The 26,460-nt window shown below is 49.8% G+C and overlaps 1 protein-coding gene and 1 long non-coding RNA gene across 14 annotated transcripts in view; one reads left to right on the forward strand and one right to left on the reverse strand.

Annotated features, from left to right (window-relative positions):
- The window catches only part of TNS3 (tensin 3), a 223,416-nt gene that overhangs the window by 59,289 nt on the left and 137,667 nt on the right, over positions 1-26,460 (forward strand). For 10 of the 13 annotated variants that reach the window (XM_060415058.1, XM_060415061.1, XM_060415059.1 and 7 more), the window contains one exon: positions 17,214-17,252. The exons of 2 other annotated variants lie outside the window; for them this stretch is intronic. Coding sequence is in view for 3 of the 11 variants with exons in the window: in XM_060415063.1 (XP_060271046.1) it covers positions 17,214-17,252 (39 nt within the window). In the remaining 8 variants the exon portion in view is untranslated. Of the gene's footprint in view, positions 1-12,935; positions 13,517-17,213; positions 17,253-26,460 lie in introns of those variants that run through there. One more of the 13 variants, XM_027968685.3, reaches the window with a different exon arrangement.
- On the reverse strand, positions 5,545-12,757 carry LOC132659697 (uncharacterized). The gene is made up of 2 exons (XR_009600424.1): positions 12,614-12,757; positions 5,545-12,180 (listed from the first exon to the last, which is right to left on the reverse strand). It is a non-coding gene; the product is annotated as an uncharacterized LOC132659697 (long non-coding RNA).

Genomic DNA, 26,460 nt, shown 5'->3' on the forward strand with positions numbered 1-26,460 from the left:
CTTAGTCACTCCACGTCTGTGCCTAACTGTGAGTGTCCAGATTTCTTTGAGACTGAGAAAACTTAGGTGAAGCTCTGGTTGAAAACACAGGCTTTGCTGTAATGACTGACTTGGGGATGGTGTGGTCCATGGGGCCCCTGTGTACTGGGAACACGGGAGGAGAGGGCACAGCACGCATGTCACTGTGTGATGTGTTACTGTGTGGTGAGTCCTGCTGGCATCGTCATGCTGCTGTCCATCAGAGGCTCCCAGCCGGGCCCAGGATGTCCCATTAGTAGAGTCGGAGGTGCGGAAGGAGAGAGCCACCCTGCAAAAAAGGGACTGAATCACGGACTGGGTGCTCAGGCAGGGGAATGGAGCCTTGAGCCAGGACCAGGGTCTCTTTCTTCTTGGCTGTTGGGCAGTATGTCCCCTCAGGCGAGGCCCTGCAGTCCAAGGGCACATGGAGGCAGAGACCTGGGCTTTTATCCTTCTTGTCTGCGGGAGCAAGTCCAGTTCCCTGGAGCCTCAGTTTCTTCATGTGTAAAATGGGTGAATAATACATCTACAATCCACTTGAATCAGCTTGCTTTTAGCTATTAATTATGGTAATTATTTAAATTTTAAGGAAGCTGAATGAGTTATGTATAATTACTGAGAAGTTTGGAATTCCAAATATCTTGCTCCCTGGGAGGCTGTGCTTGTTCATGGGTGCCACGTGAGCTGTTTGGGCATTGTATCTTGTTTTTTTCCTGGCCTCTGGCTGACTCATTGGTAAGAGAAAAAAGGAAGTAGGAGAAAAGAAATAAAGCTGTTTCAGGAAGGCAGACGGTGGTGAAGAGACACTTGGGGGATGGGGTCACTAGTCGGGCACCCCCTAGATGTGGCAGAGATGGGGTTCCTGGAGCTTTGGTGAGTGGGTGTGAACACCACCTCCACTAGGTTTCTGCAAATGTAAGGCCCCATATAGGGGCTGAGCTGTACGTTGGCAGAAAGGAAAGAGGGAGAATTTTTTCATAAAAGTCCTGGTTGGTCGAGCACAGAGCCTGTGAGGGTTTGTGTATTCATCACCCCAAGTCCTCGCGTACACAGGCAGCTTAACAGTCTCATCTGAAACATGATGGGTGGTTGTAATTCCAACAGGGTGGTTTTGGGTGACATGAGATCAATAACGAAGTACCTAACCAGTGACTGGCTCCTAATGGGTGCTCACAAGGAATGAAAACCAGCTACGGTGTTGAGGGATTGTCAGCAACGTGCTGAGCTGTGGCTTTTCTAACTTTGATTGTCACAGCCTCCCTCGGAGGTCATTGTGTCCTCATCCCAGCCTTACAGGTGACCCTGAGCCTTGAAAGAGTCACACTGCCCACCGGGAAACAAGACCTGAGCCATGTCCTACCTGCAAACCCTGACCTGGCCTCTCATTGAATGTTTACACTTCCCTTCTCTCCTCCTTCCACTCCTTGCACTAAGAAAAAAGGTGGTTAATTTTTAAACTGCCCAGTTCAACAAGCGTTTCCTGATTTGCTGTCAGTCAGGCCCTGAGCTGGGTGCCTAGATGTAGCTTGCTGACCTCAGGTCCATTTCGGCCTGCCGCCTGTCCAGGACTGACCAGGGGGCAGGGCCAGTTCAGGTAGAGGATTTCACTTGTCCACCTTCAGTGCCTGTGTTTTGATTTTTTAAAAATTGATAGTAAAATAATAAAATCGAGTGGTAAGTAGGAAGAATTCATATATCCCTCTTAGCGTCAACATCCACACAGCCAGGTATGGTGCGCTTGTTACAATGGATGTGCCAGTATCAGTGCGTTGTTATTAACTGAAGTCCATAGTTTATTTAGGGTTCACTCTCGGTGTTGTTCATTCTGTGGACTTGAACAAACATATAACGACATGTTTCCATCTTTACAGTATCATTAGAGTAGTTTCACTGCTCTAAAAATTCTCTGTATTCCATCTGCTCATCCCTCCTCCGCCATAATCCCAGGAAACTGCTGATCTTTTTACAGTCTCCATGCTGCTGCTGCTAAGTCACTTCAGTCGTGTCTGACTCTGGGCAACCCCATAGGCGGCAGCCCACCAGGCTCCCCCGGTCCTGGGATTCTCCAGGCAAGAACACTGGAGTGGGTTGCCATTTCTTTCTCCAGTGCATGAAAGTGAAAAGTGAAAGTGAAGTCGCTCAGTCGTGTCCGACCCTTAGCATGGACTGCAGTCTACCAGGCTCCTCCATCCGTGGGATTTTCCAGGCAAGAGTTCTGGAGTGGGGTGCCATTACCTTTTTCAGAACATTATATATTTGGAAGCGTACAGTACATATGGCCTTACTAGGTGGCGCTAGAGGTAAAGAATCTGCCTGCCAGTGTAGAAGAATGCAAGAGACATAGGTTCGGTCTCTGGGTCAGGAAGATCCCCTGGAGGAGGAAATAGCAACCCACTCCAGTATTCTTGCCTGGAAAATTCCGTGAACTGAGGAGCCTGATGGGCTACAGTCCACGCGGCTGCAGAGAGTCGGATATGGCTGAAAAACTAAGTGGAGGCATACAGTATATAGCCTTTTCAGACTGGCTTCTTTCACTGAGTCGTATATATTTAGGTTTTCTCCATGTCTTTTTATGGTTTGATAGCTCATTTCTTTTTAGTGTTGAGTAACATTACATTGTCTGGATGTAGCTTGGTTTATTTATCTCTTCGCCCAGTGGAGGACATCTTTGTTGCTTCCCTGTCTTGTTTTTTATTTTTGGCACATTGATGCTGGGAGTTCTGCTCTTCTTCTGGGCAATTTTGTTTCTTTTCCTGGAAAGATCCCTTTCCTGTTAGACTGTCCTCACTGATTTTTTTTGACTCATTATAATTAGTAGGAAAGTCACTTGACACATTTCATTTTGCTAAAGGTATGTTCCTGGCTGCGGCTGTTGTCCCACTGGAAGCTGTTACTCTAAGGCCAGAGTTTGGGGAACAGCCCCATGTGTGAATTCCTACTGGATGGTTCTGGATCTGCTCTTCTGTCAACAAGCCATATGCAGCTGTGCTGCTGCTGCTAGTCACTTCAGTTGTATCCAACTCTTTGTGACCCCATGGACTGTAGCCTGCCAGGCTCCTCTGTCCATGGGATTCTCCAGGCGAGAATACTGGAGTGGGTTGCCATGTCCTCCTCCAGGGGATCTTCCTGACCCAAGGATCGAACCTGGGTCTCCTGCATTGCAGGCAGATTCTTTACCACTGAGCCACTAGGGATGCCCATGCAGCTGTGCTGGGAGAGTGCTATTTTATATAAGCATGGCAGTTTCCTCTATATGAAAAATTCACATTTTAAAATCCCAAATAATCTGATTGTGGGATCATGGAGCTCTCCTCCTCCAGGGTATAGAAAGTGGCCAGCAGGATGCAATCACTGTAATCTGGAGAAGCTCATCCCATTAACAACACTGCTATTGGTGGTTCTGGTGCCACCTTTTATTTTCACTTCTGTGTGTGGGCCTTACCAGACCCTGCTGGGCACTGGACAGACTGGCAGACATTACGCGAGAGGCAGCAGGCTGTTGAAGCTGGTAGTGGTATGTGGCCAGCTGATACATTCACGTGGCTGTGTAGTTGACTGTCTCGCTCCTCCATGACTGATTTGTTCTCTGCTGCTGCTAAGACACTTCAGTCATGTCTGACTCTGTGCGACCCCATAGACAGCAGCCCACCAGGCTCCCGCGTCCCTGGGATTCTCCAGGCAAGAACACTGGAGTGGGTTGCCATTTCCTTCTCCAATGCATGAAAGTGAAAAGTGAAGGGGAAGTTGCTCAGTCGTGTCTGACTCTTAGCGACCCCATGGACTGCAGCCTAACAGGCTCCTCCATCCATGGGATTTTCCAGGCAAGAGTACCGGAGTGGGGTGCCATTGCCTTCTCCCAAGTTTAAGCTATAAAGCTATATGTATGTAGAATTAACTAGTTCTTCCCTAGAAAAGCCCAGGAGGAAATTATAATCTTATTTTGAAGCAGATTTATTTTACATAAATCATGTGATATACAAATATGCTCTTCTGCTTTCTCTAAATCATCACTTTTCATTCCACATGGCATAGTGACTAAGAAGGCGGCTTCCACACATACCTAATGTGAACCTGTACTCCCCGGCTGCACATTCAGCCTTTTGGCTAGTTACCTAATGGACTGGGGTCCTCTGGGGGTGAGGAGGGCAGCAGGAGGAAGCCTGGGGTGCTGTGGGTCCTAATGCACTTTGTTATTTAGCCTAAGACATTGGGGGCACCCTGGGAGCCTACTTTTGAACCACATCCTTCTCACTCCAGCCTGGGAGCCAGACCCTTGGGTAGGGGATCCTTTGGGGTCAGTTGTCACAGATTCTTTGTTGGCAGCTTCATCTGTGAGGGGAGGGGCGCCTGAGCCTGGGCATTGCTCAAGTTTCCCAGAATACCTTTTGAAATCTTGGGAGCATGTGTTTTGTGACTTCAGTAGTGGCTTGGCTCCATGCTTTAGGGGAGAACTTGATGTTTGGTGTATCCCAAGGTGAATCCTGGCACTGGAACTCTGTGCTGGTCACCCCTGCCTGTTGTCATGCCTCTTCCCCAGGACCTGACTCAGACCAGAAGGCGGTTGCAACAGGGTTTTAGTTTCGTCAGTGTTAATTGATAATAACTGGAATACGTGTAAAGTGTCTCAAGGTGACTTTTGAAGAGCTGCAGTCATTTAAATGTATATATCTGGGAAGGTTTGTTCAAAAATAGCCCTTCCCTTCCCATCATCTTCAGCCAGTACAACTGATAGTCCTTCATAGAGAGACCACTTGGGTGAGGGCCCTGTGACAAATTAGCCATTTCCCTGTGTCCCCCACATCTGTAGCATTTGGGGGAATGGGAGGAATGATAGCAGTAATGTTTTGAAAAAATTTTTTTTTAGCAAATTGCTCCCAGTTAATTATTAGAACCGCAAAGGGGAACTTAGTTACACAACAGACGATCAAATGCAGTCAAGCAAGCTTGCTTGCTGAGGCTGGAGATGGGAGAGGACAGGTGCCTTGCCTGCAAAGCATCAGGATGCGGGTGCAGCTGGGCTCTGCTGATGGAGCAAGGGCACCCAGGACTCTTCAGTTCAAAGCAGACGTCACCCTTTGCGAGGAGAGTAACAGTGGAGTGTGTGCTCGTCCTGGGTCAGACAGCAGGGCGGGAGTCTGGCTGTGGAGTGTGTCTTGTGCGGCCTGGGATATGCTGTCCTTGGGGCCAGGCTGCTGTGGGCACCTGTCACTCAAATGTAAACAAAAACAAGGAAGAACACTCTGAATATTTCCCTCCTTTCTGGGTGTGACTGGATTCACTGGTTCATGAGATTCCGTAATAGATGATTATGTAACTGATATTTCCCTGTAACCTGCACTTCTTTTGGGAGAATAGAAGTAGAAAATGGAAATTTCCACATATAGCTGTCAGAAACATCTCCTAAAGCCATGGGACCCACAGAGGAAGGGGCCTTTGGACCTGGGGCTGGGTTCTGATGGCCCCATGGCAGCTCTGTGAGTGTGGGTGTCTCCTCCTACAAAAAGGAGTAAGGCAGTGTGCCCTAGATGCCCAGGGTGTCCTCTGTGCATCAGTAGATGGTCCTCATGGTGCCCTCCTTCATCCCCATGCTGTCTGTTCTGGGTCCTAGCATGTGGTCTATGAAGAGGCAGGTTCCTGGGACTTCCCTGGTGGTTTTGGGGGTGAGCTCCAACTCTGGCCGGTGACACGAGCCATCCAGTAAAGCAGGTTCAAGCCAGCTCTTGTTCTCCGAGATCCTCTCTCTGCTGCTTTTCTGTCTGTTGTGTCCTAAGCACTAGGTTCAGGCTGGGGGAGGTGACAGAACCCTGCATGACTTCATTGTTCCCTATCCCCTGTGGGTGGGCCTCAGGGATCTCTGCAGGTCCCATGCTCAGGGTGCTGGCTTTGGACCTGTTCCCCCCATATCTGGACACCCTGTGCCTTGTGGCAGCTCCCCTACCCCCACCCCCACTGCAGGCCACCTCCTAGCATGTGTGTCTATGGACCGCATCTTGAGGATGAGGGCCTCCGAGAACAGAGGGCCAGCACTGAGGTCACAACCCAAAATGTGGCTTACCCAGCCCTGGTGATGACCAGAGTGTGTCTGTGGGTGTTTCACGGGGATCTGTGTTGGCATCTTCAGGCCTCTTGTCCAGAATTGCTTACAGTCGTACACAGAGAAGGACATTTCTAAGTTGCTGGTTTTACATTTGTGTAGCTACTTCAAGAGGATAGGTGTCATATTTTAAAAATCCATTTCTCCTTTTTTAGCAACAGGATAGAAATAATCAACTAAGCATTTGAGTCCCTGCCTTCACATTTTAATCTGTAAAATTAAACTCCAGTTGCACTCTGTGCTTTGTTTTTTCTCTAGGAAAGCTATTTATTTTGAGCCAGGATTCAGGAAGTGCCTGCCTCCCATCTTCCTTCAAGCACAGAAATAGCTCCTGGGATGCCCTCTGGTCACCTCTGGGTACAGCTGGCACCATTCATTTTTGTGTGTCTCTAGGCGTTTTGACTCTGGCCTTCTCATGTGTCCTGTGTATCTTTGCACCTTTCAACTCCGTAGTCCCCCAGGAACTTCCAGAGCCAGCCGGCCTCTCTTCTGTCCTAGCAAAGCTGGGCATTGGGCTCTGGGCTGTCGGCCTCCCCTTCTCCTGCTTAGACCATCATTAGAATAAACTCATAAGAGCTGCTTTTTTGGAGGATGGGCGGTAGACTGTGTGAGTGGCTCCCACAAGCTATGAAGTCAGAGATTCTGTCCTTGTAGAGGTTTTCTTCTTTGCTTTTAATAAGTGTTTTTTTGGGGGGAGTTGCCTGGCTGTAGGAGGCCCTCTGGAAGCTTAGTGGTGCCCAACAAGGGTGGAAGCCTATTCTGGCAGAGGAGGCTACTGGAAGGAATTCGTGGGCATTTGGGGGAAGAACTGGCAGGTAGGATTGGTGTCCTGGCCAGATGGGGACAGGGTTGCTGACAGTTCTTAGGCTTTCCTTTTGGGATTCTTGGTGGAGAGTGACAGCATTAGCAGGATTTTGCAAATGTGGATGCAGGTTTAGCTTCATCACGGTGAACTCCTGTGGGTTTAGTGGGGCATGTTTATGTGGACATTCAGAATGAGCTAGCTGGCCCTGTGCAGCCTAATGCTAAAGTTTTAAGATTTTCTTGTGAGAGTTGATGATAAGTTATGATGTATTAAAATTTGTCATTTTTTTTCCTCCTTTTTCTTGTCAGTCCTTCCCTGGATCAAAGGACAGTTGGCAAAAACCAGGTTATTCATTGTACTATTCTTAGATAATTCTGACAAAGTATTTTTTGAGAAATTTCCTTGGTATTCCCCCTTTGTGGCATGCACCATGTCCGTCCTTAAAAACGGCTGCTTCTGTAGGTGCCTTTTCCTCCTTTCCTCTTTGTAACAAGAAGGAGAGTGTTAAACAGTCATGGGGGTGGTGTCATAGCATTTCTAAGCTCTTCTCTTAAAAAAAGCAAAAGCACACACAGTTTTTGTCCTGAATTTTTGGTGCGGCTCCTGACTCTGTTTCTCCTGGCTCCAAGCCAGCTTGTACTACAAAGTGTTGTTATTTAGGCTGTTCTGGTTGAGATGTTTAAGCCTGAAGGAAGGGTCCTTTTTCCTGTGTTGCTGTCTGCAAAGACTTCTCAGCCTTGCAGGTGTCCTTGTAGAATGAGAGAGAAGGAAAGAGCTTGGTGCCTGGTGCAGGGGAGAGGGGAGGGGAGGGGGGGGCTGAGTTGGGGAAGAAGGGAGGGAGAGGGACTTGCTGTCCGGGAAGGGGAGGGGAGGGGCTAAGTGGGGAAGGGGAGGGGCTTGCTGGGGGAGAGGGGAAGGGCTTCCTGGGGGAGGGGAGAGGCTTAGTGGGAAGAGAGGGAAGGAGAAGTCTTGATGGGAGGCAGGGCTTGGTTAGGGAGCAAGCACGTCTATCTTATGTGTGTTTCCTGAAGAAGGAGCCTGTAGTCCAGCCTTGAATTAGGGGCATGAGTGGGTAGGAAGGGAAAGATGGGCTTTCTCAGCAGAGGAACCAGCCAAAGGGGCTCAGAGGGGAGAGATGACCCTGGGCCTCTGTGGATGGAGAGGGAAGGTGAGGGGGGGTGTGGAGCTGCAGTGCGGAGTCTGACACTGTGCTGGATCCCTGCGCTCCAGGGAGGGCAAGGCCCTGTGTGTGGCCTGCCCACCTTGGGCCAGCATGCACCCTGGGGTGGGGCTGCTTCCTTCTTGGGGTGCCTGTGTGATGGGAAGCTCTCCTGCCTTTCTGAGGGTGTCAGGAGCAGCCCCCTAGAAGGATGCATGCAGCTGTCCTGTGGAGTACTGACCGGTGCGGGCCTGCAGGCCCAGCGACACAGGAGCAAGCCAAGGCAGCTGTGTGGAGGTGCCATTTCTGCCCTCCTGTTGGGGGTCCTTGGGAATGTCCTGCCACGGGTGCTTGGGTCCCATCCAGTCATCCCCATGCGCCTTCTCATCATTCAGGATCTTCACATTTACTTTGAGCAGAAACAAAGCAAAACATTTTGCTTAATGTGGTCCTTAACTTGCTAAGACCACTGGTTGAGTTGTATTCTCAGCATTAACTGCCAGACATGCCATCTAAACATATCCTTCCCAGAAGCACATGGAGTTCTGGGGAGCCGTGTGTCCCCATGGTCACGGGCCATGCGGTGGGACAGCACTTCTCAGATTTCCTTGGCCCTCCCAGGCCCGTCTTGGTGAACAGGGGGTCAGGGAGGTGCGCTCCTGTTCCTCCACCTTGAATGTGATGACAGAGGCAGTCTTGCTGCTGCAGCTGCATCCTCAGGAAATGCCGTCTGACCACTGCTGTGGGATGTCTGTGTCGGGAGAGACAGACAGAATCCTCCCAGCCCGACAGGATGGTCCTCTTGGAGGGATGGGAGTTTCCATCACAATCTGATGGCGTGTATCTTGACAGCCTTTCCTGATATCCCTCTTGTGAGGTGATAGTATCCATTTCACAGTCGAGGAAGACTGAGTTCAGATAGCAGGGGGCCACCTGAGTCTCTCAGGCCAATTGGGAGAGAGCAGGGGGCATTCTAGTAACTGAATGTCAGTCTCTGAAGCAGAGTCCTAAGCTTTTTCTATTCTTCCATAGCTGACTCTGTGGCACTTGAAACTAAGATATATAGTTTAAAATAAACTTTTAACACTGAAGCATGCATTCAGAAAGGTCACTGATCATAAATGTCCAGCTTGATGTGTTTTGATGGTGGGTGCATCTGTGTGGTCACGTCACACGTGGGGAGTTGGTGTCTGCTCGGCGCTTTGCAGTCCTTCTGTGCCTCTGGGGCCCTCCACTTGCTTGCACGCAGCTTGAGTTTGCTGGCCTTTGCACCCAAAGCAGAGGACTCCCAGAGTGCATACTCTCTCCCCCATCTTCCTCATTCTGCCACTGACATCTGAGCCCCTCCTCTGTCACCTCGTGGTGCACCCAGTGTTTTTTAAAGTGCCTTTCCTGTTGGGACTCAGTGAAAGAGGGGGGTGTTCTGCCATGCGTGAGCTTCTTGCAAGAAATTATTGCAAGAAAAATAAAAACAGTTTTTAGAAGACTTATCTAAGGGAAACTATAGTGAAATGATCCCAGTGATTTTCCTTCTCTCTCTTCCACCCGCCCCCTGCATCCAGGGGCCGTGGGGGACAGGCGGGACCAATAAGGCTTAATTGCATTTGTAGGGCGGTGTGTTCTCATGCGGATTAGACAGGCTAAATTGAGCTTTAACTCTCAGTGGGAGAACAGTTTCCTAAGGAATGTGAACCTAATTAGGGATTCCAGGGTCATGCTTGATAAAGTTAAGGAAAAGTGCTTGAAGGAGGCAAATAAGTTAATAAAGCCTTGAAGATTGGCATTTTGGGAGCCATCCCTTTGCATGGAGTCTGTAATTCTTTGGAGGTTTGTGTTGGACCCCTCACTGGAGTTCCCCCACTCCAGAGGAGCATTTTTACAGACCACCTTCCCAAATCTGCCTGGATGACATTGTGAGAATGGCCTTCATTCCCCATTGGCCCTCTCAGGCCTTTGATGGTGGGTGCAGTGGACTGAATGTGGCCCCATACCCAATTGCATAGGTAGTTACCTCAACCCCCAGGACTTTAGAATGTGAATGGACTTGGAAATAGGGTCTTTTAAGAGGTTTTGTTGTTTTCCTTCAGTCCCTCAGTCCTGTCTGACTCTTTGTGACCCCATAGACTGGAGTACACCATGCGTCCCTGTTCTTCCCTATCTCCTGGAGTTTGCTCAAACTCATGTCCATTAAGTTGATCGTGCCGTCCAACCATCTCATCCTCTGTCCCTTCTCACGCCCTCAATTTTCCCCAGCATTAGGGTCTCTTCCAATGAGGGAAGAGCTCTTCACAGCTCTTCACATCAGGTGGCCAAAGTATTGGAGCTTCAGCTTCAGCATCAGTCCTTCCAATGAATATTCAAGGTTGATTTCCTTTAGGATGGACTGGTTTGCTCTCCTTGCAGTCCAAGGGACTCTCAAGAGTCTTCTCCAGCACCCCAGTTCAAAAGCATCAATTCTTTAATGCTCTGCCTTCTATATGGTCCAACTCTCACATCTGTACATGACTGCTGGAAAAACCATAGCTTTGACTAGATGGACGTTGGTCAGCAAAGTAATTGCCTCTGCTTTTTAATATGCTGTCTAGGTTTAAAGAGGTGGTGAAGGTATAATGGGATCCTATGGGTGATCCTGTCCTTATACAACTGGTGTCCTTGCAAGAGGAAATTGCACGAGGGAAGACAAGGTGAGGAGCTTCTGCACGCCAATGAGAGAGGGCTCAGGAGAAATCGGCCCTGCTGGCACGTCAGCCTCTGACCCCCATCTCTGGGACTGTGATGACACATTTCTGTTGTGGTATACTCGGGCTGTGGTATTAGTTATGGTGTCCTGAGCCCACTAAGACAGCAGACATGCTCCTTCTCGGACTGTGAGCTCTAGGGGAGGGCAGCTTTCCTCTTCTCATCATTCTACCCCCTAGTTATAATAAATGGTAGTAATGGAAATAGAGATAATTGGACTTTTATCTTTTCTCAGTCATCTGTAATGGGCATAGAAAACATCTTGCTACTTTATCGATCAGTAACATGAAATGAAAGAAGTAGAAGGTGTGCAGTCATACAAAATAAAGATGATAATGAAGTTTCTGCTCCTCCTCCCACCAGACTGCTGCCCTGTGCAGAGACAAGGGAGGTGTCACCCCCACCCTATTATTGTGAAGTCCCCTCAGCCAGTGATCCACTGTTACTGTAAAGTCGCCTCGGCCAGTGTCTCCACCATAACTGTAAAGTCACCTCGGGCGGTATATCCACCATTACTGTAAAGTCCCCTCAGCCACTGTATCCATGTCCATTTCTCCAGCTCCTGGTCTAGAGTGCAAGGGGGAGAAGGTGGCCTGTGACTTAATAGGCTGACATGGAAAAGAAATTGCTTCAATCTTGATTTCATTGTGAGTTTCCTTTGCAGAGTCTTTATCTTTGCAAAGATGAAACAGAGGAAAACTTTACTCTAGATTTTGCATACCCTGGGTTGGAATTCAAATAACTGTGCTAAAGTAATTTTATTTAATGATACAATGTGTGCCTAGAGTGAAGCCTTTGTACTTGGTGCAGCTCAGCAGACTGCCTTCAATCCCACGAGCCAATCGGTTCACCCTGTTTGCGCGTGTCGCACTTCTGTGATGGAGAATGGGTCTATCTCTGCACAAGTGTTCAGTTTCTGAATGCATTTTGATCGTTGTTGGCTGTTGAACCAATCTGTATTTCCAAGATCCTGGCACGGGTTGGATCTACTCAGGCTGGCTTGATGCCGACCTGGAGGGATTCATCTGGCAGAATTATCTGGGAAACGAGTGGGAATAAATGGCAGGAGGAGAGACCATGCTGGAGACTGTGGTGGTGGCATCTGAAAACATGGTATGTGCCAGACGCTCTAGGGCACGTGCGTCTGTGGGCTTCTGGGGAGCTCGTTCACGGGACTCAGCACAGTTGGTTCTTAATGGTTCTGGGGGTTAAACTCTCCTTCATGCACACAGTGATGTGCAGAGCATCAGTGATACTTTTGGAGAAGCTGGTGAGAAAAATGTCACTCTTTCTGTGGCTTTGTCCAAAGTAAAATTTAAGAAGAAACAATGCCAATAGAGCTGAACTCATTGTTTCGTGGTACGCCTGAGGAGGAAAACGTGTGAGAAGGAAATCTCTGTGAGGTACATGGAGACTTGAAGTGTGATCTCCCTCCAGGATTCATCTCCAGACATGAGCAGAGGTGCCTGTGGGCTGTCAGAGGCGGCCTTATGCCTCCGGAGAAAGTGCCTTGCCACAGACCTGGGCTTGGCCCTGGGGCGTCCACTGAGTACCACGGTTCTTCAGGGTAGTGCTGGGCTGGGCTTTTGTAGTGTGTACACACATGCACACTCACACACTCAGACAGACACACAGTCACATAGGGACACACACACAACTCTCACCCACATTCTCATCCTTATACATTCATTCACAGACACTCATGTGTTCTCACACACTCTTCTTTACACCCTCGCTCTCACACACTCCGCACACTCTTACAGCCCTCCTATACCCTCCCTCACCCTCATATACTCACCTGCACTCCCATTTCCTGCTGCACAGTCACTTTGGGTGCAAGGGCCCCACGTCCCACCTCTGTCCTGCCCACCTGCCCACCCGCTGGCTTTGGGACAGGGTGCTGATACCAGCAGGCAGCCGGCGCCACGTCGCCAGGTGTGCCGGGTGCAACCCTGTTTGTTTGTGGTTGCCCTTGGTAACGGTGACTCGGCCCCGCACAGAGCGACAGGCCATAAAGTCCGATCTCTAGGGCTTCCTTAGTCACTAGTGGGCGCTGGCTCAGCCTCCTGCCCTGTCCCTCCCACATCATGTGTCAACTGCACTCCCAGGCTCCTCCTGGCGAGAAAGGGGAGACGTTTCTATTAGGAGAGGAATGTGGAATTTGGCCCCCGTGGCCACCAAACTAGAAGATTGTGCCCGTGTGGCCTGGCCTCCTTGGGATTCAGTGCTCTGGGCACTGACAGGACGCTCACCAGCTGCCGGGGTTGTGCGGGCCGGTGAGGCCTGGGGAGGAGGACCTGCAGGTGCCCTGGCCCTGCTGTGATTGAGCCACCGGCATCCCCGTGAGGTTGCCCTGCTGGAGGTGACGCAACCCTGTTTTCGTCTGCTGCCGCTGGTTCAGGCCACCTCACACAGCAGGCAAGGGGCTCAGTGAGGGGGGCGCCGCCCAGTCCCTCTGAATGTGGAGGCCATGCACTCCGGGAGCTGTGGGCCTGCTCAGTTTTCAGCTCCTTTTGTGAGCTGGAACTGGCCCTGCAGAGGCCAGATGCTAAGGCAGCACCGGCTCCTTCCTGCTGAGGATGGCCAAGGCCACCTGCAAATGAACGAGCACCACGGCATTTCCTGTTGTCAAATGAAAATAGCAGAAGACCCTGACGGCATGGTGAGGCCTGTGATCAGAGGAGATGAGGGGAGAAAGCAGGTGAGCCTGTCCCACCGTCACTGACCCGACCTGAACCCAGGACGGCCGCACTCGGCACGGTTCCCTGGTGTCTTCATCCTGAGGGGGAGGCAGGCAGAGCCTGCAGCCATGGGGGCTCCAGTGCTGGATGTGGCCCCTCAGAGAAGCCCTGGTTTCTCTCTCTGGTCAGGCTGTAGGCTGCTCGTGTCCCTGATGTGGAGCAGGATGGCCCATGTGAGAACATGCTGTGTCCTCCCTGTTGATTGCTTCACGGTTCTGCCAGACTGTGGTCAGCTGCCTCCCTCTTTCTTATTCTAAGGAAATGTATGAGATTTCCATGTGGTTCCCATGCTGGAATTTGGTTTGAGCCACATTGAAGGGACATGTGTCAGTGTGTCCACTTGATGAAGGTCTTTACTACCTAAGGTGTTTGTAGTTCTTGATGTAAACATTAGCTTTCTCTGTATGGAAAGGTTGCCTTCCTCCCAGACCATCTTCTTTTCTCTCAGTTGGTACTACTTGTGCACTTTTGTTTGCAAATTCATTCTAACTCCAGGTCCTTCTGCAGACGTGTTGCAGTCTGCATTTCACAGCAGTGTGTGTTAAAACAGACAGTAGGGCTGGTAATTGATTCCCTGGACCAGAGGCTCTTTTCTCTCGAATACAGTGCTGTTGCTTGACATTTACTCCCCTGAACTGAGGTGCTTGCTCCCCTGAAATGGGGAGCCCCGTGCTCACTGTCTAATGAAGAATACAGTTTATGCAGTTTGTGTTAGTTGGTGTCTCCTCCCTGAGGACTTGTCTTTTTTAACTGTTGTTTTCTGTGAAGGACAGTGAGTGCCTGACAAGAGAAGGTACTTAGTATAAATAAGATGGGGGTGTTGAATGCATAGCCCCTAAGTGATGTCAGCCTTCAATGGGGCTTACTGTGATGGCCCCGGGAGGTGGGATTTGGGGAGCCCCGCTGCACGGAGCCCTCTTTCGTTTTCTGGAAGACACCCTGGGGCCAGGCCAGGTGGTAGGTGTCACTGCATTTCATGTGGCTGCAGGGGATGTGGAGACGCAGGACATGCTTGACTTCTGGATGGTCCTGGGTTGCTGTTTTTAAAACTCGAACTTCTGATATTACACAGGGCTTTTGCTTTTGTTCTCTTAACAAACACATCTTCCAGATAATTACTGTACTTTATTTTTCAGGCCAGTATTAGACTTACAGAAAAATTAAACAAGTGAGTTAACCTGTGCCCACTTTTCTCCCCAATTTCCCCTATGATTAATACCTTGCATTAGTGTGGTACACTTGTTATATTTGATGAGACAATACTGAGACATTATTAACCCTAGTGGCTTCCCTGGTGGCTCAGATGGTAAAGACTCTGCCTGCAATGTGGGAGACCCGGATTCGATCCCTGGGTCAGAAAGATTTCTTGGAGAAGGGAATGGCAACCCACTCCAGTATTCTTGCTTTGCTAATTCCATGGACAGAGAAGCCTGGCGGGCTACAGTTCATGGGGTCACAAAGAGTCAGACACGACTGAGCGACTAACACTATCACTGTTAACCACAGTTTATAATTTACATGGTGTTATACATTCTGGGATTTGAACAAATGTATAATGACATGTGCGGCTTCTCAGGTGGTGCTAGTGATAAAAAAACCTTCCTGCCAGTGCAGAGGATATAAGAGATGTGGGTTTGATCCCTGGGTTTGGAAGATCCCCTGGAGGAGGGCATGGCAACCCACTTCAGTATGCCTGCCTGGAGAATCCCATGGACAGAGGATCCTGGCAGGCTACAGTCCATGGGGTTGCAAAGAGTCAGACATGACTGAAGCAACTTAGCACGCATGCCACATAATGATATATATTCACCACTACAGTAGCACAAAGAACCGTTTTCCTAACCTAAAGCTCCACCTTCTCATGTGTCCCCTAGTCCCTGGCATCCACTGATCTTTTTACTGTCCCCATAGTTTGCTTTTTCCAGAATGTCACAAAGTTGGAATCATATGGTATGCAGCCTTTTCAGACTGGCTTCTTTCATTTAGTAAATAAGTATTTAAGGTTCTTGCATATCTTTTCATAGCTTGACAGCTCATTTCATCAGTTGAATTGGTATTCTACCGCATGAAATATGGGTAGTGCTTTGTCAAAGGTAGGAGCTCTGATTGCTTGCACAGTTCTCACCAGTGTGCCAAGCATTTAGTGAAGCACCAGGGCACGAGCCCGCACCAAATGAGAACTGTACACAGGATAAATTGATCACCGTGTTCCATGACCACGCAGCTCCTTGTCCGACCGCCAGCACATCCGTCCTGTAACCATCTGTGCATGTGTTCCCAAACATTGTTCGTGCTTCCCTGGAATTCTCAGTGTGGAGTGAAGCAACCCTCAGCTCAGTGATTCTGTACTGTGGAGAGGGGGGCTGCCAGGTAGAGAGGAAGAAGAGGGGGTGCCAGGAGAGAGGGCCCCTGTCCCAGACGAGAGCATGAGTCAGAACCCTGGTGGAGTAATGATGTGTCCCAGACAAATGAATGACTGTGTATCATGTTCCTTGAGGAACTTTGTAAGATAAGCAAGAGAACTATAAATAGTTGTCATGGCAAGAACCAAGGGTGCACTGCTGCCCACTCCAGCCCACAAGGACAATTAGTCAGATCCCTGGAATTTCTGCTACCATTACACATTTTTAGAAAACTCTTTGAGGATTGAGCCACAGGGGGTCTGGGGGGAAGAAAGTCAGGAGGAGCTGAGTCTGGCTTGCAGGTGCTAGAATCCTGGCCGTTGAGAACTGCAGGAAGCAAACCCGATTTCCTCACTTGCTGATAGCCCTTTCTGTTCAGGGAGGGCTCTATGTTCCTGAGAGGAGATGCTGCCCTGTGTCAGCTCCTGTTCTGAGCACCACAAGCTCTTACTGCCTCCAGTTCTCTGATGAGGGAACCAAAGCCCAGAGTGGTTGGAGCCCAAGGTCCCATGGCCAGGAAGCTGTGGAGCAGAAGACGCCACCCCCCACAAGACAGACTTGAGAGCTGGGGTATTTATCCCACTGGGTCTGTCGTCCTGGGCGCCAGTAACTGTTTCTTCTGACCTCTTTGCAACTGTGGCCTCATCACATTGGTCTGTGTGTCTTTCTTAATGTGTTCACATCTGCAGGGGCCTGGGTGGAGTCAGAGGGACTCCTTTCCCACTGTCTCATGTAGTGAACTCCAGCCTAGAGTGAAATGTCCACATTTAGACTCTGATTTTAGTTCCACTTGTGGAAATAGTTCTGGAAGAGGGAGAATGCAGGCTCTGAGTGTGTTTGTGAGATGCTGGAGCAGCTGGAAGACCCCCAGGCAGACCTCCCTCCCCTCTCTCTCCTGGCCCTGCTTGCTGTGCTCCCAGGTGAGAAATGCTTTGCACTAGCTCAGAAGTTCCTGGCCTGGGAGTCCCCTAGGCCTTCCAAATTAAACATGAAGGTCCTGTATTTATGAGCACTGGGCATTTCACTTGAGGAGAGAGGTCCATGGTTTTAATGACATTCTCTGAAAAGGATTAGGACTTTATGAAAATGAACAAAAATCTGGACTCTAAACTCTAGGTCTTTCTTGTCCTGAGATCCTGAAACTGTGACTGTGAATGTGGTCAGAGGTGCTTTCAGGCTGGGGAGCCTCACCTGATTGTGATGCCAGGTTTCTTCTTGAGAGCACCATCGTTTATCATGTTTCTTCTCCCTTTAGGTGGTGAGTCCCCACTGTGCGCAAGTCCACCTGGAACAGGTAAGTCACTGGCATTTCCTTGAGACTCTTCTGCTGTGCCCTCTTTGTGGAGTCTTCTGCCAGGATCCTCTCCCTCTGTTTGAGCTGTGGCTTTTGTTCACACAGCTCTCTGGGGACCCTGGACCACCTTGCACTAGCTGTTTGCACACTTGCCTAAAGATGGGTGAAGCTTGCACTCCTTTGTAAGAACTACCTTTCTGATCAGTTACTTCAGGAATTCATTTCCCTGAGCCGGAGCTTCCCCTGCTGTAACACAGAGATGCTGCTTGTGCATTTTCTTAGTGATAACGACATGGGCAGAGCACTTGTGTCCCAGGTGTCTGCAGAGCGCACAATGTGTTGGCTTTGGAATAGGAAGCTCTGACCATCTTTCTATCAGATTGGAAGTAAACAATGATAACACTTTCACTTTGGCAAATCTTTATCCTTGTCTGCTTTCCAAATGGAAATGTTCTTTGAATGTTATTGTGCCTCTGGGTGTTTTCTTTGCCACCTCCCACTTCCTTACTGCCCCCCCTCACCCCCCAACCCCCCTCCCCCGCCACGCCCCTCGTTGTGAGGCAGGGGTGGGGGCCCGGGAGGTCAGCCTTTTGTTAATAACTTAGTAGCGGTTTGTAGGACACCTGGCTCAGTGCACTTCCAGGACAACAGGAGGCTGACAACCCTCTTCTCTTATTGCAAATTGGAAGCGGCTCCCTGGGGGAGTGTGGGCCTTTCCCAGCCTCACCCGTGAGGAGAGGAAACAGGTGTGCCCTGGCGCCTCCTCCAGGATGATATTAGGTGTTCTCTGCGCTTTCCAGTCTGGACGTGGCACCATGCCCTCAATCCCGGTTTTGCCATATACAGATTCCAACGTCCTGCTGTGGGTTTTGCCCACCTTCCTGCTTCCGGGGCCTCTGTTGGCTGAGAGCCCAGTGGCTTCTAGAGCCAGAGCTGGTTTTTCCTTGGAGCAACAGTAGACACCCTCCAAAGGGCTCAGCCCTGAGTTCTGCATGTGATTTTCTCTCCTAAAACTCAGGAAGTGCTATGTCCCCCAGGCTGCTGGAGAAATAAATAAATTGAGGTGGAGAGGTAGGCAGCCCAGCCTGGCCTGTGCCGCTCCATCTGCCTGTGCTGGGCAGGGTGGTGTAAATGCGCCAGCTTTGGTGGAGATTTAGTGAAGGGCTTTCGGATACACAGTGTCACTTCTCAGGGCAGAAAGCACAAAAGCAACTTTTTGTCTCCTGGCCCTGCATCAGTCAAGAACCTTCTCTAGCACCATGACTTGGCATTTTGGATTGGCAAGGGTGGACCTCCAGATTACAGCAACTGTCCCCATGTCACCTTGGGAACCAGAGGGCTGTGTGGGTCCTCACCAGGCCACTGAGATCCTGGTTCTATTTCTCCCTTTGTTATAGTGATTGAGTACCTGCTCTGTCTTAGACATGTTTGCCCAAAGGTCACCTTGGCTCACCCACCCGAGACACAAAGAACCTGAGAAAAGTTAAGTAGCTTTCCAAAGCCACAGGCATTGATAGGCCTTCGCTTCTTTTGCTGGCACCTGACAGTGAGAGGTGAGACAGGTTCATTGGCATTAACAGTCAGAGTTTAAAATCAAGGATATACTGCATTTTAAAATCAAGGATAACTGCACAGGGAAAAACTCATATTCTGTCAGGGGAGCTCAAGAGGAAATTGGTGGTAATTTAGCACCTGTGGGAAAATGGTCAGAGGCGATGTGGATCTCAGGTGCCCAATGGCCAGGCAATCCCACCTCTCGTCCCAGCGCTGCTTGAACTTATACAGGGTCCCCTCCAGCTTCATCTTCTTGGGTTATCAGTGGTCGTGGGGACTCATCAGCCTTTTAGGTTTGGGAGAGGGAGCTGTGTCTTTATTCACTTGAAGCTGTGGTGGTGGTCAGCTCTAGGGTGTGAATGCCTCTTCCCACCCATCTGTGCCCGGCCCTCTGATCACTTTTGTGCCTGGGACCCTTCACCTGGCGATCACCTGCTATGCAGATGTCACCTGAGAGCAGGGAGTCCTTCTGGGCAGTGGAGGAATAGCTGCATCTCAGCTCTCTTTAACTCTGAGCCACCAGGTCTGCCTCCATTCCTGGGGCCACAGCAGCCTGGGGCATGTTTCCTTGAACACATTTGGGCATAATTCACTGTCCTCACTAGAGAGAGGTCGGTGATGGGCCATACCAGCAGGATGTGACAGCCTCCCATGACTGCTGCAGGGGCCCCTGCACTTGATGAAGTTACGGTGTGTGAGCGTCTTTGCTGGACAAGGCACCTTTGTGACTGCCCGGGGTGTTTGGGACAAGGGAATCAGGGATCCTTCATGTGTTTGTCACACTTTGAACCCTTGGCTATTTGTGTTGATGCTCATTTTTCCAGCTTTTTTTTCCTTCTGGTTGTAGATCTTTATTGTGATGGTTTAAAAGGTAGGTGTGAAGTTTGGCTAAAAATGGCAGGCAGTGGGGCTGAGAAAAAGATCTGGGAGGCAAACCTCCTTTTATAAATGTTAGCTTAGCTGATGAAGCCGTGCAGACAGGCTCCACGTTTCTTGGAAGCCAGTGTAAAAAGGAAACCACGTTATCGGCACGTGCCTTATCAGCAAGGAGGGGAAAAGGCAAATCAGTGGAGAAAGTGCCATGTGGGAAATTGTGCAGGGTGTTGACTGTGTGTATGGGACAGGTGCTGAACCACAGCTGCCCAGAAATGCTCCCCCCTCGTCCCAGATCGAGATGAATTACTGTTTTAGAGGAATATCAGATACGAGCTTTGAAGTGCATCTTATCAGACAGATCCTTAGGCACTGCTGTGGCTGTGGCTGTGGGCACGGCGTTTAGAAATGGAAAAGGATAACGACTGCTTCTCTGTCTGTTTGGCTCACGTTGTGGACTCCGTGGCCTGTGTTCTGCTGGGCTGTACAGTGGATGCGTTACTGTTTCTCTAGGTGTCCATGATCATTAGCGATGGGAGAGGTAGCCAGGCTCTTCAAAACGGAGTCACCTGTATGCTCTAGCCGTTTCTGTAGATCTACGTGCACGCTCACGGGCACATCCGGCACAGAGTATAGCAGTGATTCCAGGCGTGGGCTGGAGTCAGCTCAGGGTCCCCCACCAGGCTGTGACAGTAGAGAGCTGCGTGACCTTGAACTGAGCCCTCTTACTTCTGGGATCTGCTTTCGTCTTCTGTAGAGTGGGGATGCTACCACCTTCCTCGCAGGTCATTGTAAGGATGATGGGATGAAGTAATGTATGATGATTCTTAGCACCGGCTCTGGTATAAGGAACGTATACAGTGAGTGGGGGAAATCCTTATTTGTTGTTCAGTGAAGTCAGGAGGGCGATAAAGGTTCCCGCCGCCTTTGCTGTTTGTGTTTTGTTTTTGATCCTTGTTTTCTTGCCGTCAGCCGGGGAGAACCAGTTTGATCGGTTTCATCGAGTGTTCCCTCTGCTGCGGGAGGGTGAGGGCACCTTGACAGGCTCTTCTGAGACCTTGATTCTTGTCATCTCTCATTTAGAGACTTAGAGGAACTCAGGAAGCCCATGGAAAAGAGCCTGTGGTCAGGATGCAGGTGGCGTGAAAGCCTCCAGATGGTGGCAGGCGGATTGATTACAGGATCTTTTCACGACACAGGCCTCATGAAGCTCTGAACTTGGCCTGACAGCTTTTTACTGACGTGCGAGGCAGTGGTGTTTGTTTTTCCATGTTATCTTTGCCCTTCCAGTGCTGCCTGAGGGGGTGCATTCGTATCAGTGCACCAACGGAAACTCATTCCTGGGTGCAGGTGTAGCTTTCACGGGGACCCTGGGAGTCCATGTGTGTGAACCACCCACACAGCCGCACCCACGGGAAGCACACATGGGCCTCTCTCCCGGCTGGAGAGGCCCCGGAGAAGCCAGTCCTGCGGAAGCCCCTCGCTGCTTGGTGTCTGAGTTCATTCTCTTCAGAGCAGCTGCCGTCCTTGAAAGAGGCCATGCCCCCGCCTCCCGGGGCCACGTGCGGGCGGCGGTCAGGGCAGTGTCAGGCCCAGCGGGAGGGCGCAGGTGCAGGCCTTCACCTGGCGGCTGGCACGCACACAGCCCATTGTTTTGCTTGGCCACTGTGGTTTCTCCAACTGGAGGAGAGGTTGTATAAGAATAGCTTCTGAAATTTGAGCCAGCTGTTTACTGAACTCGGGCGGCTTTATTTCTCCTTGTTTAATTAAAGTGAAGACAATGGGTAGTTTCTGTCAAAGGTGACATTAGGAGTCACATTACACTGTCTCAGGCTATAGTTTCCAACCTGCCTGTGACAGCTACACCTTTGTATTTGTGTGTATGTGCGTGCATGCTTAGTCCCTCAGTCGTGTCCAACTCTGTGCGGCCCTCTAGCCTGCCAGGCTCCTCTGTCCGTGGGATTCTCCAGGCAAGAATACTGGAGTGGGTTGTTGTTTCCTCCTCCAGGGAATCTCCCTGTCCCAGGGATCGAACCCATGTCTCCCACACCTCCTGCATTGGCAGGCTGATTCTTTACCATCTGAGCCACCGGGGAGCCCCTTGTTTAATAAAGTTGACTTAAACTCACAAAGTCAGAGGAAGTGGTCATGAAATGGCGCTGACAGGGGGGCTCCTGGACTGTTGAGGACACGTGCCCATGAGCATGTGCTATCGTTGCCACAGTGCCCACGAGTGACCTGAGACAGGTTCTCTCAAAAGTACTGAATTATTTCAGTGAGGATAATTAGGAGTTTGAGATAAGAGAAAAAAAAGATACTCTGATGATATTCCCTTTATTTTACTGCAAAATTAGGTGACAACGACAGATTACAGGCTTTCTGTGGGTACTGATTTGTGAAGAAGTACTACTGAAGCTCATGGAACCTTATCCCTCCTGCTGGCTCCCATCCATAGCAGGCTCTCTGTAGGAATTTCTTGTCCTTATCTGTAAGTGCAGGTATTTTATTTGATGCTGCTTATTCCTGCTCGTAGGTTGTTTCTATTTGTGTAGTGAACTTCAGAAGCACAGACATGGGTCTGCATACCACAGCAGGGTCTTAGCTGAGTGATAAATGCTATTTTCTGAAAGTCAAAAACACGTGTACACATGTGCCTACACACATGTGGGGATGCACAGCTGCCCCTTCAGAGGCTGTCTGTCTCATTAGAACATATTTGACCAGAATCAGTAGCTCAGTGAGTAGAGAATCTGCCTGCAGTGCAGGAGACCCGGGTTGGGAAGATCCCCTGGAGAAGGAAATGGCAAACCACTCCAGTGTTCTTGCATGGGAAACCCTGTGGACAGAAGAGCCTGGTGGGGTACAGTCCATGGGATCGCAAGAGTCTCACACAACTTAGCAACTAAACCACCACCATGATGAGATTAATTTGTTTCAGGCCAAAATACACTTGCAAACTTACTTGTTCTTTAATCCCTCTGATCTTAGAAATAGAGAAAAGTCTCAAGAATCATGTCAGATCAAAGGCCAAGTCTTCCACTTGGTCAGTGGAACCAACTTAATATCTATGTTTTTGGTAAAAAGCCAGGTGAGACTCAAATAAACTATACATGATGCTGTATTCCCAGAGTTCAACCTTGAAACTAAGTCATCTGATTGCTCTGCACCAGGTAGCCTGTCTATCCAGGAATGAGTCATACGAGGAGCCCTGTGGAAGACCCTTGAAGGGGTATTTGGAGACTGAAAGGCCCAGTTAGGATGAGAGAAGCATGGCGAGTATACCTAGACTCAGGGGGCTGGGACATGCCCAAGGTCACGTAACTAGAAATGGGGAACAGGGGTGAGGCCAGAGCTTGTGGCAGTTATCTCCACTGGAAAGGCAGGGTGCTCTAGCCCTGCGGTGCTGCTGCAGGTCTGTGTTTGCTCTGGGGAGCCCCAGGCCCTATTTCCCCAGTTGCTGCATCCCAGGGGGTGTACACGCTGGTTGCTTCTGCGTATTCTCAAGAAGTATGGATGGACAGGAGTGCCCAGGGATTTACAGCTTAGGGGAGCAGTGAGAAAGTGCTTGAGTTGAGATGCAGTCTGGGAGCTCCCTGTTTTTGAGATTCATGTGCCCTGGGGACCCAGATGTCCACTAGCCCCTCCAGGGCAGCTCAGCATGCCAGGCTCCTGGACTGGGTTGATGACTTTGTTACTTCATTTCTCAGTTGCTTGTTTGTTGTATTTTTTTTCTCACTTCAGAGTCCTTTTTGAAGGCTGGGGAGTTGGACTGGCATGAAGTCAGTGTGAGTCCACACTGGGATGGGAAGACCTCTTCCATTCCTTTCGGGAATTGGCAGGACCCAAGCCAGACTGGTCAGGGCCAGCCAGTTCCCGTTATGGAAGGGGCCCCTGACCTTTGCCCAGCCTCTGCCTGCAGCTGCCCTCAGCACCTCCCCTAAATGCTGCCCTGAGCTATCCCTGCACCTGGGCGTGGGTTCCGGTAGATCTCCAGGGAAGAGGCACCTGCCTCCAACCTTTTCTAACCCCAGGCCAGACTTTGGTCTACTCTAACTTTGATTTCACCATTCCCTTCCACACCTGAAATAACACCCAGGCTTTGGCTTTTTTTCACCTTTGGGGGTAGAATTGCCAGGATTTCTGGGAAGGTGGCCTGGTGAAGAGGCCCTGATGGTGTTTGCAGTTCTTTAGTGGGAACTCCAGGTCAGCCACTAGGAGGCTTTCCTCAAGTCTCAGTTCAGGGACCTTTGAGAAAGAGGGACAACCCTCCACAAATTAAGGGAAGGCCACCCCTTTTGGAGCTGGGGTTTGAGAGCTGGTGGCTCCCTGCTGTTGCCAGGCCTGCCTGCGGGTGTGAGGAGAAGGCTGCAGGAAACACATTAACCCATGGCAGCAGCTAATGGGGCCCAGCTAATGATTAAAACCCGCACCAGCCGCCTGCAGTCACACCAGCAATTGCTTCCCTGTGTCCGTTCCTGTCTGCCTGTGAGATGTCAGTGGCCTCTGCATGTCCACCCAGGTGTGGCACATGCAGCTCGGTGTCCCTGTCCACCCTCGTCCTGGGTCCCCATGCCCTGTGCTCTGGGGTGATGGTGGTCAGGTCACCAGGGCCAACAGCTTCCAGAGTGACAGCTCCTCTCCCAGGGATGGGCCTTTGGAAATGTTTCCAAGGAATGACAAGGGTGTCCCCAGGTCCAAAGGCTGGAAGCCTGCAGTGGATAAGAAAACTCAGGTTGAGTGGCATTTATTTTCTTTTATGGCCCTGAGTCCATAGCAGTCACAGGTTTTTAAGTGTGGGAGGGACGCCTGAAGACAGTGGTTTTGTGTGATTGGTGGTAGAAATAGCAGTGACTACTGAAAGGGAAAACCGACTGCTTATTTTTTCAATGCCTTGAATTGGGATGGAGGAGAAGCGTCATATTATCATAGCACTTGAATTACCTGCCTGTATTTTTACCTGTAAGGAGAGTATTCCTTTAAAAAAGCACAACAGCGAACTCCCCTATATAGAAGTCTCTGCTGGGGAGCAGTGGCCAAGGGGTGGAGTGACGCTCGCTGTCAGTTTGGGATCCCAGGCTGGGGAGTCCGATTCTCCCCCAAATTGTACATGGCCTCGGGCCCTCCACCTGGCCCCCTCCTGGGAGCCAGGGAGTGTGGGGATCCAGGGGCCTGTCTCCAGAACTGGCTCTGGAGAGCAGGTGTGGAGCCCAGGACTGGGACCTCTGAGTGTTGCCTGGATTGGAGCTGTCACAGCTTTCAGCTTTGTGACTTTGAGACTTTTGCTGGGGTGCTAAGGAACCAGCTCGTGAAATTTGGTAAAGAAAAGCAATCAAGCGTTCAACCTTCTTTTCACGTTTGATCTATACCTCAGAGTTAAATATAGATGAAGGGAGAAAGTCTTATTTGGTGAGGAATTCCGGCTGACAAATGTTGAGAAAGTGATAGAATAGCCATGTTTCAGACCGCTAATAAGAGTGAAGCAGCTGGCTTCAGGACGTGACCTTCTGTAACTGCCTCGGTCACAAAGGGAAGCTGGTGGGGTCATGTGGGCCTCATGTGAAGGATGTTGGAACATTGATTACATATTTGCCCCTACCAGAAATCAAACCAGAATCAAATTAAGCCAGACTCACCCACAACGTACAGGAAATACAGGGCCAGAGCGATCTGAAAAATAATTCCAGAGAGGTCAGCAAAATCCAGAAGGGGGAAATTCTACTGGGTAAAGAGAACCTCAGTGGTTTTCAAATATGCTGCAGGAAGAGGAGGAGGTGGAGGAGGAGGAACTTGTGTTGTAGAGGAACTGAAGAGACAGGTTAAATAAACATGGTAAGACTTGATGTGGATCCAGTCAAAGTGTCAGACTGTGAAAAAACAAAACCAAAACAATACTTGTAAGACAGGGACGTTGGAACATTGATTACATGTTTGTGTGCAAATATGATGATGTATTTGGTTGATATTAAGGAATGATTGCTAATGATACTGGTATTTTGTTGCTGTTGTTGTTTTTTAAGTCTCTATTCTAAAGATACCGAAATACTTATTAGATGAAGTGGTGTAATGTCTGGGGTTGGCTTTACAGTGGTTCATTGAGGGGCTGTCAGGGTGGGTGTGTGGATGCAGTTCATCTGGGGGTATTGGAAGCTGGGGCACCTGAAGCTCCGCACCCTTGTCTCCCGCTCCCAGGGTTATTATGCAGGATGCGGGTAGTGTAGGCACAGAGCTCAAGGTGAGCAGGCGACTGAGGCCCAGTGGCCAGTAACTGTTGTTGATCGTATGCGTCACCCACCATGTCTGAGATGCACTGCCAGCTCCCCACCCTGCAGTCATTTCCCATATGTGAGGGCTCAAGGCTTGCCCACAGTGGGCAGTGTGGCCTCGTGACCGGCTGGCCTCTGGAAGGACACTATGTCTGCTTGATGAAATGCCTCATTGAAGTCCTGCGGTGTTCATCAGCACAGGACACAGATGTAATTGATATATTGTTTTCAAAAATGGCAATGTTTGCTTCATAAAGCTTTTTAAAAACATTCTACATAAAAGTGAGCGTCAAACTAGCCAAGGGCATTCTTACTCTTTGAGAAATCTATACAGCTTCCTTTCCAAAAGGGTTGATGTCGAATGAGTTAAACTCAATGTAACAAATGACTTTGGAAAATTAAGAGTTAAAATGGACTTGGGGGTTTATGAGGAAATCAGCTCCCTGTCCTTGGGAATATTCAAGTAAAAGCTGACAGCATTGCTCATTCCAAAAGTGATTGGGAGATTGGGGTTTCAC

This window comes from Ovis aries, chromosome 4, assembly GCF_016772045.2.
Source record: "Ovis aries strain OAR_USU_Benz2616 breed Rambouillet chromosome 4, ARS-UI_Ramb_v3.0, whole genome shotgun sequence".
NCBI lineage: Eukaryota > Metazoa > Chordata > Mammalia > Artiodactyla > Bovidae > Ovis > Ovis aries.